The 13,423-nt window shown below is 39.0% G+C and overlaps 1 protein-coding gene across 2 annotated transcripts in view; it reads left to right on the top strand.

The window, feature by feature from the left end:
• Positions 1–13,423, top strand: part of QSER1 (glutamine and serine rich 1) — a 54,496-nt gene that overhangs the window by 19,222 nt on the left and 21,851 nt on the right. For both annotated transcript variants that reach the window (XM_042465280.1, XM_042465271.1), the window contains exons 2-5: positions 1,860–1,972; positions 5,254–5,415; positions 7,669–11,286; positions 12,563–12,831. In XM_042465280.1, the coding sequence (XP_042321214.1) occupies positions 1,860–1,972; positions 5,254–5,415; positions 7,669–11,286; positions 12,563–12,831 (4,162 nt within the window). The remainder of the gene's footprint in view (positions 1–1,859; positions 1,973–5,253; positions 5,416–7,668; positions 11,287–12,562; positions 12,832–13,423) is intronic.

Here is a 13,423-nt window from a genome sequence, read left to right as displayed (position 1 = left end):
TTGATAGCAAGAACTTTTCATGACACAATCCCTCATGACTTTAACTTTTCAATTGCCTGACGTGCCTTCATCCTCTGTTTGCAGCATGTGAAAGAACTGTGTATGTTTGGAAAGACAATACAATGTCAAGAAGTAAATTGATTTATGCAAGTCAAATGTTTGCCAAAATCTAGGCAAATTATCAGGTTTTGCTCATCCACGCGGTTGATAAAAGCGAGGGATCACAAAAGCAAAAACTATTGAGAATAATACCCTAGAAAATTAGATTGACTAATCAATTCCATGATGCAAAATTAGTATTTTGTGAGTCTGATGAGGGCAAAGGGTAATTGTAATTATAACATAATTAAAAGAAACTAATCTTCCTCCCTCCCTTCCCTCTTTCCTCCGTGTTGTCAGATCTTGACTCATGATGACCCTGTGGATGAGACATCTCTTTTCCTTATACTGTCAAGCTTTCCTCCCTTGTGGCTTCAAAATATTTTAAAATCGTTCATCTCTTGTTGGCAGGCATGCAGAAGACAGTGACTTGAGATAGTTTTGTAGAAACATGCACTCCAGGAGAAGATATAAAGGAATCCTGTAGCACTTTTGAGAATAAGAAAAATAAATTCCTAAGCTTTGAACTGCGGTCCACTTCAACAGATATATAATCTACTAGCCATAAAAGCTTGTGCTAGAGTCTTTAATGGTGCTACAGGATTCCTTGATATCTTTTGAGGCTGAAAAAGACTACCGTTATTGCTTTCAGAAGGGCAGGCATGCCGTGTGGGGGGGGGGGATGCAGCCCCCCCCCCCAGCATAAGTCTTAGGATGACAGCTTCATGTTTACACTCCCCTATCTCAGGTTTCCATCCAGTAAGGCCAAACACCTATAACAAAGAATACATTAAACTGATATTATATTACAACTTTCTTAAACCTGGTGCCCCACCAATGGCTTGGACTGCAATTCCCAACATCGTCACTCAGCCTTTTTTGAGCAGAGATCAACCATTTTGCTTCTTATTGCTAGATTTCACCGCTGTGTAGCAAGCCTGAGGAGCCTCAAAGTCCTACTAAGGAAAAAAAGAACAAATGCAATACTTTGCCTCTCCCAGAAATGGAAAGGAAAATGGAGATTTGCTCCTTAGCTATGTTTCCAAAGTACTCCTCTTAGGATGAACATCCCCCCCCCCAAAAGAACACACACACCCTAAATCCCTGGACAATCAGGTAGTTGTTCCTGATCTGGAGATGAAGTGCAAGGTCAGAGATAAGACCATCACTTTGGGTGGTAAAGTGTATCCAACATTAATGGTTTCCTTAAATATCTAGCTTCTTAAATACATTTTAAGCTTCCTTTTCATTCCATCTCTTCAAGTATGTGGAGCAACAGAATTACAAACTAGAATAATGACTTACAAATATACCACTGTTTGCTGCAGGACAGCTGTTGTCAAACCTGTTCGGCCACTCTTTAACATAAGTAAGGGAAACAAATCTCTGCTTTTGTTTGTGTTTCAAAGACTGTTCTGTTTTTTGTAAACTAAATCATGACTGGTGTATTGATGTGAAAGGATCTTATGTTACAATAATTTTTCTTGCACAAATCAGTCATTGATGAGCCACTAAGCTTCATATTTTTCTGATATTATTTTCCTCTATCATTTTAATAGGTTGTCAGTCTTTGTGTGTTTATTACTTACATTGGCATTCGCCTTACCCTTCAATGAGATCAATCCATACAGAGCCCTCCTACTTTACTTTTCCTCACTTTATTCTCAGAACTGTTCTCATCTATATTTCTTGCTCACCCTCCTTGTACACATTACTATGTCTGATTTTACTTTTTATGTTTTCTTTTTTTTCATCTGCAGTTTAAGCTTTGGAGGAGGACATCCATCACACTCAGAAGCAGATCTTCTTCACAGACAAACATATGTAGCTTCTCATCAGCTACCTACATACGCTACTACACCCCACCCTGCAGGTAATAAATAATACACTCTGAAACATCAGTTTTGATTAGTACTTCCATCACTTTGATCCAAAACACACCGTAGAACTAATCCACGTTGTGACCATTTTAATTGCCTTGGCTCAGTGCTAGGGAATCATGGGAAGTATAGTTCCTTGTGGCACCACATCTCTCTGACAGAGAAGGCTAAATATATTACAGAACTACAGTTTTCAGAATTCCCTAGCATTGAGCCAGGGCAGTTAAAGTGGTCTCAAACTGGATTATTTCTGCAGTGTGTTTTGGACCTTTGATATAAAATCCCTTGCATGTATCTTAGAACTTTGTGTAGTACAGAATCAGTTTTCAAGAAAATATTTCAGGAATGTGTTTTATTTGTAGGATATGGATGGTGCCATTATAGAACCTTATATTTGAATGCAGGGGTAACTATGTTGACCATAAGACAAATTCAAAGTCCATATTGTGAGGATACTTCCGTTAGGCTAACAAAAAAAGGCACATTATCTGTGTAAGCTTTCAAAACCAAATGTTTATTCATCAGAGAAAATTTCCATTCCCTCCCACTCATGGCTCAACATTTCTAGAGATTTTACATCCCTTTGTTGGGTCATGATGATGGAAGTAAACCACCTATGAAGGGCACCAGGATCCTACATCAGAGGACATCTCAAACTGGGGCAGGGATTTTCTGGTGGTTTATTTTCTCCAATCAGTTACTCAGTTTGGCTCACATTTTGCCTAATCTAGTCTTGAGAATGTAGAAACCTCCTAACTGTTCTCCATCTATAAAGGGGCCTGTGAGTTTTGTACTGGACAGAGACAAGTTTGAATTTTCAATAGAGTTTTATTGTATTTTTTAAAAAGGGGGGGGGATGGTGTGTGTGACAATGTTAAGAGTCATACAGCTTTTGTATTATGTTGAGATGGTATGGAGAAATTATTCATTTATTTACTTTATTTCTATACCATCTTTGTCCCAAAAAGGGTCCCAAGGTGTCACACATTATAAAAATACATTAAAATTGTCTACATCCTATCAAAATAGAGTCATCAGGGGCTATCCCAACTGCCACAAGATCCATGGAAACCACAAGGCAATAAAATTTGGTCCTTCATTTGAAAATACAACAAAACTCTATAGAAAATTCAAATTTGTCTCTGTCCACTGCAAAGCTCATAAGTCCTTTTATAGATGGAGGACAGTCAGTTAGGAGGTCTCTACATTCTCAAGACTGGATTAGGCAAAATGTGAGCCAAATTGAGTAGCTGGTTGGAGGGAAAAAAATCCCTGTCCCAGTTTGAGATGTCCTTTGGTGCCCTTCGTATTTGGTTTACTTCCATCATCGTGACCCAGAACAGGGATTAAAAGCTCTAGAAATGTTGAAGCCATGGGTGGGAAGGAATGGAAATCTTCAGCAAACATATGAAAAAATACAGTGTTAGCATACTATCAAAAATCAAAGTCAGTGCTACTTTAGGAATATAAAATACATTATGTATCATATTTGTTTGGCATAGGATTATCAAACTTGATATATTAAAAGTGCAGTTATTCCCAAAATAACTATGAATTTTAAAAAATTAAAATAAAATGAAGCTGCAATTATAAGGAATACCTTACAGTATAAGGAACTCTTTGGTAAAGCCAGTTAATGAGGAGCAAACAACCAATACAACCAATGAAACAATCAACAATAAAGTATATGGGGGAGGGAGTCTCCTTTAGACCTCCATAGTGCCAGGCATACACTATGTAAAAGAAGTAAGGAAACCAAGACCAGGAATTGCAATGATGTGAGATACTGCACATAGTTTTAGGTATACAGTATGATTCCTTTATCCATAGAACTGGTACCTCTGTTTTCCCTTACCCACATCTGAAAAAATATGATCTCTCAGTGTGTCTAGAGGTTCTCCAGTGTGACTCTGTGGTCAATGGCCCCTGGTAATACAGAGGCCCCTGGAAATACAGAGGATACACTATTATCCATGGGTTTCATTATGCATTGGTCTGGGGACATATCCTTAATGAATACATAAGGTAATGAGGGAATCATAGAATCATAGAGTTGGAAGAGACTGCAAGGGCCATCCAGTCCAACCCCCTGCCATGCAGGAAATCTCAATCAAAGCATCCCCGACAGATGGCCATCCGGCCTCTGTTTAAAGACCTCTAAGGTAGGAGACTTCACTACACTCCGAGGGAGTTTGTTCCATTGTCGAATAGCCCTTACTGTCAGGAAGTTCTTCCTAATGTTGAGGTGGAATCTCTTTTCCTGTAGCTTGCATCCATTGCTCCGGGTCCTAGTCTCTGGAGCAGCAGAAAACAAGCTTGCTCCCTCCTCAATATGACATCCCTTCAAGTATTTAAACAGGGCTATCACATCACCTCTTAACCTTCTCTTCTCCAGGCTAAACATCCCCAGCTCCCTGAGTCGTTCCTCATAGGGCATGTTTTCCAGACCCTTCACCATTTTGGTCGCCCTCCTTTGGACACGCTCCAGTTTCTCAATATCTTTTTTTAATTGTGGTGCCCAGAACTGGACACAATATTCCAGGTGGGGTCTGACCAGAGCAGAATAGAGTGGCACTATTACTTCCCCTGATCTAGACACTATACTTTTATTGATGCAGGAGAACAGAAATAAGGACACCTTCTCCTATATATTTTGTTCATCCTTATAAAATAAAATATCCCCTTATATTTTCCCCATAATCCTTTAAAAAGGGGGGGGATTTGGGGGTGGAAAAATCCACAGGAAAAGAAAATGTACTGTTTTATCAGTTGTTTTTATAGGCCTTCATGTCTCTAATCCAGCATGGGATATGATGGAAATTGAAGTACAACATATCTTTAGGTTGCCAGATTTGTGAAGTTTGGCTTAATGTTTCATGTAATTTATTACCTTACCTTACTCTCCCCTCATCTGTAATCTTAATATATTATATTTCTCATACAAAACAAACAAATAGCTTCATTTATATACCACTTCATATTGAACTAGCCATTTGAATGTGAACTCTTTTTTAAAAATAAAAATAAAAATAATAAAATAAGGGCTAGATATGCATTTATTTTCAAAACCATTGTTACAGAAGACTGTTCTTACACTGATTATATAGTTCAGTGCCTAACAGGTACATACATCTACAGACCATATTTAAGATCAGCCAGTGAGTGTCACAGTCAAGCTTCCTGGCCAATAAATGTGTGAGTGAGCACTCATATGTATGTGCAGCACTCATATGTATGTGTTAATACATGTTCTTGTATAATTTAATTCACTTAGGTCTTTCTGGCATTTTTGATAACACTATGCACAGCAACAGTACCAGCACTAAAGAAACTTCAGTTATGAATTTTCTCTCTGCAATTGAATCCCGCAATGCTCAGGCTGTTTCTTCAGGAACTACTCTTTTACCACAGTTTCGAGCTCCAACTTGGCAGCCAGGTGATATTTTCCTAAGTTTTAGTCCGTGTATTATTTGTTTCTTTGTTAAAATGAAATTAATATCATAATATTAGAATTCAAAATGCCTAAGCTGCACTGCAAAAATAATCTAGTTTGATGCCTCTTTAACTGCCATGGCTCCAACCTATGGAATCCTGGGAATTTTAGTTTGTTGTGGCACCAGAGCTCTCTGACAGATAATTGAAATAGCAATATCCAGTACATTTCTATACCGCTTATCAGTGAACTAGCACTCCCTAAGCGATTTACCTGTGTAAGCCAATGGGCCCAACAAACTGGGTACTCATTTTACCGACCTACAAAAGGATTGAAGACTGAATGGACCCTGGAACCCTGTCTGGGATCGAACTTAGAACCTTGTGGCTGCAGTACTGGCATTTAACCACTGCGCCACCAGAAGCCTAAATGTCTCACAAAACTAAAGTTCCCAGAATTCCATACCACTGAGCCTTGGCTGTTAAAGTGGTGTCAAACTGTATTATTTCTGCTATGTGGATGCAGAATAAAAGTCTTTATTTAGATATAGATTTCTAAGAAATTATCTTCATATGTTTCATGCTTTTGTTAAGCAAGCATTTTAGCAACCTTATTAGTTATTATAGCTCTGCAAGAGTGTTAAACTGCTACTTTGAACTATTAACAGTTGTTATTCTCTAAGTACAATATAACTCACTTGTAAAATCTTTTTGCAAAACTTGTACACTTTAATTTCCACACCAGTTGATGTGACCAATTGTTACAAAGCTTTGGGCTGGCTTACTGTGAGGTCTCCCAGGGCTAATGATATATCACTTTGCAACCTTGTGTGATTAACACTAACTGGTGCTTAGTATGATATCTCATTGCATCCATTTAGAAAAAAACTTTCTTTGTGGCCCTGCATTGTAGAATTCTAGAAATAAATTAGTGACTTGCTAATTTGTTAAATGCCAGCTTCTTACATGTGAGCCTTGTAGCAGGGAGCAATATGGTTGTATACTTTTTTCTGATTCCTTCTCCCTGCAGCTCCCATTATCAGGTGCCATACTGTTTTGGAGAGTAAGTGAACTGTCCAGAACAACTGGGAGAGCATAGGGCTTTACTTAAGAGGGAAAATAGGTGAAAAGCACCTCCTCTGCTTCAGTTCACCATCATCCACTGCAACATAAATGCTTATTTGGTTAATCTCCTCTCCCAGTATTGTAACAGTTCAGTACATTCTTCTCTTCCTGCTTTTCCAATGTACACTTTAAAGAAGTCATAAATATGTAAACAACTTAGTTTGCTATCTTATACAATAATGTGTTTATTGAGGAAACAGAACTGTAACTGTATATATTGGCCAAGACACATGAACTTGAAAAGTAGAAAATAAATTTTTGCATATATACCATAGCCAAGTTTAAGGAGTGTAACAGTCTTATGAATAAGCCCACAAAGTCCACATGCAAAACAACAACAACAACAAAGTTCTGGGATATGGTTGAAGAGAGAAAGCTCCACTCACCTTGAATAAACCTCCTATAATTCTTTACGGGTTGTGAATCTCTGCTCTTGCAACCCACTTGGTTTTTATGCTGGGTGCAGAATAGAGATGAACTACTCGATCCTTCCTCCTCCAATCTCATTTTCCTGCATGGGATTCCATACCATGCCTAGGGCGATCAGTCTAGTGCTTAAATATGGTGCTGATATTACTGTAATGAAAGTCCCAGCATAGAATTTTTTTGTTTGATTCAAAATTTGTACCATTAAAGAATCTGAGGCCTTATCTGCTTTCTTCAGAAAAAGTTGTAATTTGTTCAGTAGCCAAAGTTGATGAAAAGCTTTCTTTCCTAGTAGCTGCCATCTGAATGTCTGGTGAAAGCACTAGGTCACATAATGCTCCCAAGCTGTGTGCATGATCCTTTTAAAGGGAATGCAGCCTTATCTAGAACTGGCAGTATGACATTACTCACACTGCAGATTTCTTGACCACCAGCATCCGTATCATATCTGGATGAAGTTTCTGTTTTTTCATATCACTCCTGAACTGCAAGTAGGCAGAAGCAATGAGGAAGGACAGAAAAAGTTAAGCAAAAAATATTCCAAAAAGATGATGATCTCATCATCAGGTGTTAACATTAAAAGAATTTTGAAATGTGGCTAATTCTGTGGGTGATTATTTCCAAGGCTAAACAAAATGGTTAGGTTAGAAAAGTTCTTGATTCACGTGTATTGCACTTCTTTCTTTCTGTGTCTCTTTTTAAACAGCTATGCATTCATCAACTGAACTTTTTGTTACTGGAGCCTTGCCAGCCTCTGGAACCTTTCCACCAACTTCAGCTTATCAGCATCCCAGTGCTTTTGGCAGTAGAAACTTTGCTACTACTCCTTCTCTAACACTTCAGGATGCAACTTTCAGTGCAACATCAAATGGGCTTTTAACTGCTCATGACCCTTTGTTGCAGATTAAGACATCCCAAGGCACTGTTCCTGCTGCATTGACTTTTGAGCGCCTAGGCAGTTCTGTGTTAAGTACCAGCATACCACCACAGTCTTCAACATATCGTTCTGCTCAGGAATCTGCACCCCATCTGTTGCAGCCACAGTTCAGTTTGTTGCCTTCATCACTTGGAGGAGCTCAGCCAGCTCCACAGGTATATAGCCCAACTCTGTTTACCGGTTCTACTGCCTCCATTGAAAGAGCACTGCAGAGAGAATGTAGTGTAATTAAACACCACCAGCGGCCTTCAAGCACACAGTCTGTTCAGGCACAACTGCCTGGTTCACAGCATTCCTTAGAAAATTTTTTATCAAATGCAGATGGAACTGATTTCCAAGATACATCTCAAGGGTCATCCCTGTCTTGTAGCCCAGTTGCCGATGCTACTCAGGGAAGCAATAATGGACCACAGCAAAAGACCTCTCAGGTTTCAGTGGAACTTGCTCAGTCATACACGTCAGCAGTTCCATCACCTGGTTTCCCATCTGTTTCTACTACAAAAGCAAAACAGTGTCCTACAAAGCAGCCATCAAGGTCAACAAAGACACCTAAGCCACAAAGTGTAGCCTCTGCTGTGCAGACTCAAAGCTATTCCAAAACTGGACAGAGCCAGAACTCTGTAATAGCAGGTCAAGCACAAATCTATTCTACAGCACAACTTCCAAGCCTGTTATCAGTAAGCCAGTCACAAAATTATGTTTCAACACAGTCACAGAATGTGCCATCTGTCAGTCATGCACAAGTATTCTCAGCTATCAAGCTTGAGAAGTTGCCACCTTTATACAAAACTCTTGCTTTTGCTGGGCAGTCACAAGCTATTACTTCTGATAGCCAAACACTGAGTTATTCATCTGAGCAGCAGGTATTAGGTTCAGTTTCAAATGACAACTACTCTGCACAGACAAGAGATCTTTCAGACAACCAATCTCAAAATTATTCTTCTAGCCATTCTCAGGGGTTGTCAACAGTTAGTCAACCACAAGTTATCTTTTCATCTCAATCCCAGGTTTTGCCAGTAGTTAGTCCTTCAGAAACATATACAACAGGGCAGTCTATAACATTAACATCACAATCTCTTCCATTTTCTTCCTCTTCTCATGTTCAAAACTTGTCAGCATCTAGCCCTCCCCAGAACTATATTTCTCTACATTCTCAGGCACAAGAGTCATCCTCTCCACAGTCTCAAAAGTTTTTACCAGTTGTCCAATCAACTTTTATAATGCCAGCTCATTCACAAGCATTGCAGAACAGCTCTTCCTCAGATACAAAATCATATATTAAAAGGAAATCTGACCCTAATTTATATCAAACATCTAAACAAGATGATCAGTTCCCAATGCAAGATTTGCAGTCATTGCAACAGCAAACATCTCTTGATTCCTCCCCTCAGAGGTTAGCTGATAATGACATTAACACTCAGGATACAACTTTCAAAGTTTCCAAAGTGGACACTCGATATTCTCAAAGTGTAATCAGAAGTAACTCTCGTCTTGAAGATCAAGTTGTTGGGCTTACTCTTCAGGGCTCAAAAAAGGATGAAAGGATGGTTAGCTCTGTATCTCAACTTACCCAGCAAATTGGCCATATCACTAATGTAGTAAGCCATGATATTAAAAAGGCAGCTAATTTATTGCCAGCCACCCAAGTAAGTATGGATGACAAAGAACTAAGCCAGCAGCAATCTCTTCTGCATAAGGTACATGAAGCTAAATCCTCAGAGCAACAGGGCCATGTTACTAGCACACCAACACTGATTAACACTCAAGCCATAAGGCATAGCCATCAGCTGTGTTTGCCCAGTGCACAGGTACTTTTGGAATCTGCCTGTGATTTACAGATGCTCCAGCAGTCAATACTGCAGTCTAGCTTAGGGCATACAAAAGCTTCTCCACAAGTGCAACGTATTCAGAGTTCTCAGCAGATGACCCACCAGTTTCTTCAGGTGGATGGACATTTGATTCAGAGTAATGGAGGACATTCTCAGCAGCAGCTTCATCCTCAAAGCTCTGACATAATAAAAATGGACATTTCTGAGTCATCAAAGCCAATACAGCAACATTTGACATCGAAAGAAAATTTTGTGCACCCAAATAATGACTCTAAGAATCAGTTTGTTACCCTTAGTTCTGTATGTTTTCCAGAATCTATGCTGCTCAATGATGAGAGGAACATACTATCTAATGTAGATGATATCTTGGCAGCAACAGCTGTTGCTTGTGGTGTAACTCCATCTGAATTTGCCAAATCAACCTCTAGTGAAGAAATGCAGTCAGTTGAAAATGGAGACAATTCCAAGGTTCAGTTCCAGACAATAGATGTTAGACATGTCACTCCAAGCTTCAGCTCCTCACCAGCAGTAGTTGGAAAGCCATTGAGCATAAACAATATTTCTTTGAATGGAGGCCAGATTACCCTAAACCTAACAGCAGTACATACAGCACCAAAAACTGGAAGTGTTGATGAACAACATATTGATACTCCAGATCAAGGTATCTGTACTAGAGTTGCTACATCAGAGTTTGAACAAACACAGCAACAGGCTTCTGGCCTAGTTAAGCAGCAGTCTATCACAAATAATGACTCTGAAGGTAAAAACTACGTTCACATGGATGGTGTGCTAAATGTTTCAAATGGTAAGATCCTAAATGAAGAGACTGCAAGACTGAGTAGGGATTGTAACATGGAGGGTGACAACACTATGACAGGAAACAAGGTCAAAGTTCCATTACATTCACTATCTATGCAACATCTAGGAGATGAAAACAGTAACAAAGCTGAAGACAAGAGCCAAGACTTGTTACAAGAGGACCTGCAGAAACAGAAGGAGAGGGGACAAAATCAAATTAAAAATGAAGATGATGCAAATCAAAAACAACTTAAGCGAAGTGGACAATGTAAGCACCAGAATTCAAGAGGAAGTGATGCCAGCTTCCCATATTCGCCTGCTCCTGAAAGTTGTCATGAAACTTACCAACATCAAGAAAAAATGAGGCAGAAAATCAAAGAAGTAGAAGAAAAGCAACCAGAAGTCAGAACAGGATTCATTGCATCTTTTTTAGATTTCCTAAAATCTGGACCTAGACAACAGCTTTCAGTTCCTGCTGTGCGTGTGCCGAATCGTGTCAGGAGACCTGTTACAGCAGTTGTTAGAGCACCATGTCCACATACACTTTCAAACCCCCAAGCCCCAGCACCTCCTGCATATCCTGAAAGCAATGGTCAAAGTTCAAACAAAAAGGGTAATGAGGAACGAAAGAGAAATTCAGAAGCATTGCCCTCATTTTCTTCTGATGAAGATTCGGTTGGAGGTAACCAGGATCTTCAGAAGAGCATTACATCTGCCTTGTCAACTTTGACTGATGATTCTAATAAAAAGAAAAAGTCAGGTAAAGATTATTGTGTTGTGCTTACAACTAAATATATGCCCATAGTTTAAAGACTGCATCAGTAAAGATAGACATGGTCAATTTTTGTGTATTCAAAATACTATAATTAAGTATCAGTTTTTAACTATATTTAAGGCTAATGGAAATTGTGGAAGTTAAAATATATTTTGAAATGTAGTTTTCTTGTACATTTTTGGACATACAGTCATCCTCCAACATTCACAGCTTTGACACTTGTGGTTTTGATCATTGGCGAAGTCAAGGCTGCCACGTGCATGCACACACCTCCCTCCCTCCTTCCCTCCCTCCTGGGCTTTTCCCATTTGAAGGAAAAAAGCCCAGGAGGGAGGGAGCAGCTGAGAAGGGTGCACGTGCCAACTCTGCCCCTTTCCAGGACTGAGAGCTGCCTTTCCTCAGGCAGCTCTCTGTCCTGGAGAGAAGCGTGGGGGACTGATTATCCACACCTTTCCAGGATGGAGAGCTGCCTGGGGAAAGGCAGCTGTCCACCTGGGAAAGGGGTGGGTAACCAGTTAAAGGGACGGGAGGACAGGGGAAGGAGCGTGCATGTTCCTGCTCCTCTTGCCTCGTCCACCCATCCCTTTAACTGGCTTCCTGTGAGGGGGGAGTTATTCCTGTTTTTTCCACCTTCGCGGGGGTCTTGCGCCCCTAACCCCCATGAATGTGACGACTGCCATGTTCAGCCACTTACTTTACGAAAGAGTTGTCCTGACCTGGTAAGATTTAAGTCCCTTCTGAAGGCATTTTTAAAATTTGCATTATTTCAAAGAATAATTTTGTGATTTTTTTTTTTAAATAGTAGTTTGTCTAAACTGAAGTCTCAATAACATACTATAAGGGGAAAATTTAACTCTTAAAAAAAACCCTCAACTCAGCCATAGATTTACCAACAACATGAATATCATGCACCTAAAAAACTGTGTGTGTGTTGTCTTTTCCTTTTCAATGTCTTCAATATATGATTACTTCTATATGTGGTTCCGGTCAACTACTTTGAATACATACATAAATTGGGTTCATTCTTGGGAAAATGTTGGGTCTCCATTCTTCTTGTACACTGCAGTAATCTTAAATGTAAAACACATCTTAGCAAATGTGGGACTTTATCCCCCCCCAAATGAACATGCTGCTTCTGTCATCAGTTGAATTTTATGCCTTCTATTAACAATTTTAAATAACTCATCTTTTATATATATATAAATACATGGTTTTTAAATTAAGCAAAGTGAGATTTATATATATATATTTTGTATTTCAGGAATGGAGAAAACTGTTTCTAAAATTACTACCAATGCTGTAAAGAAGGAGCCTTCCAGTTTAGCTATTACTGTGCAAGATGCTCAAGTAAAAACCTGTTCACCACAACTTGAAAAAGAGAGAGTTGTTACAGATCAGTTAGCAAAAAAGCAGGCAACTGTTGCAATAGAAGGCTGTACTGAGGATGACAATGGAGACAGTGGTGGTGAGGGCATGTATAGAGAACGTGATGAATTTGTAGTGAAGATAGAAGATATAGAATTACTAAAGGTAATCCATAAAAAAATTAATAATTTAAGAAAATGCACTAATCAAATAATATTTGCTGGTATTATGTTTTATCTTTTCCTTTTTTGGTTGTCTTAAATTTATTGTAACTTAAAAAAAACTCATTGCTTTAAGTAGTATGATCCTTTTCAGATGATTCGTAATTAAGGTTTCTAAGATCTGTACTGTACAGTCAGCCCTCATATGCATGGATTTTTAATCCATCGATTCAAGCATCCACGGCTTGAAAATAGTTCCAGAAAGCAAACCTTGATCTTGTTATTTAATGGACAGGACACCATTTTACTATGACATTGTATTTAATGGGACTAGATCATCCACGGATTTTGGTATCCACGGGGGGGGGGGGTCCTGGAACCAAAATCCAGCAGATACCAAGGACCCATTTTATCTTAGTTTTACAATAGTTTGTGAGAGGCCAAATTCAGACGTCTTATGCTAAATCTGAGATGTGTGTTAGTATTCTTCATCTGTACACAGCCATTTGATTTAAGTTAACCATAACTTCTTGTTGCATCTGAACCAAAAAAACTATTTTAAGCAGAATATGAAATTACTTTTTAAAAATGGCATT

The sequence above is a fragment of the Sceloporus undulatus genome, chromosome 1 (assembly GCF_019175285.1).
Source record: "Sceloporus undulatus isolate JIND9_A2432 ecotype Alabama chromosome 1, SceUnd_v1.1, whole genome shotgun sequence".
Lineage (NCBI taxonomy): Eukaryota > Metazoa > Chordata > Lepidosauria > Squamata > Phrynosomatidae > Sceloporus > Sceloporus undulatus.
Note: the sequence above shows the minus strand (reverse complement) of the source record. Positions and strands in the feature narration are given on the sequence as shown.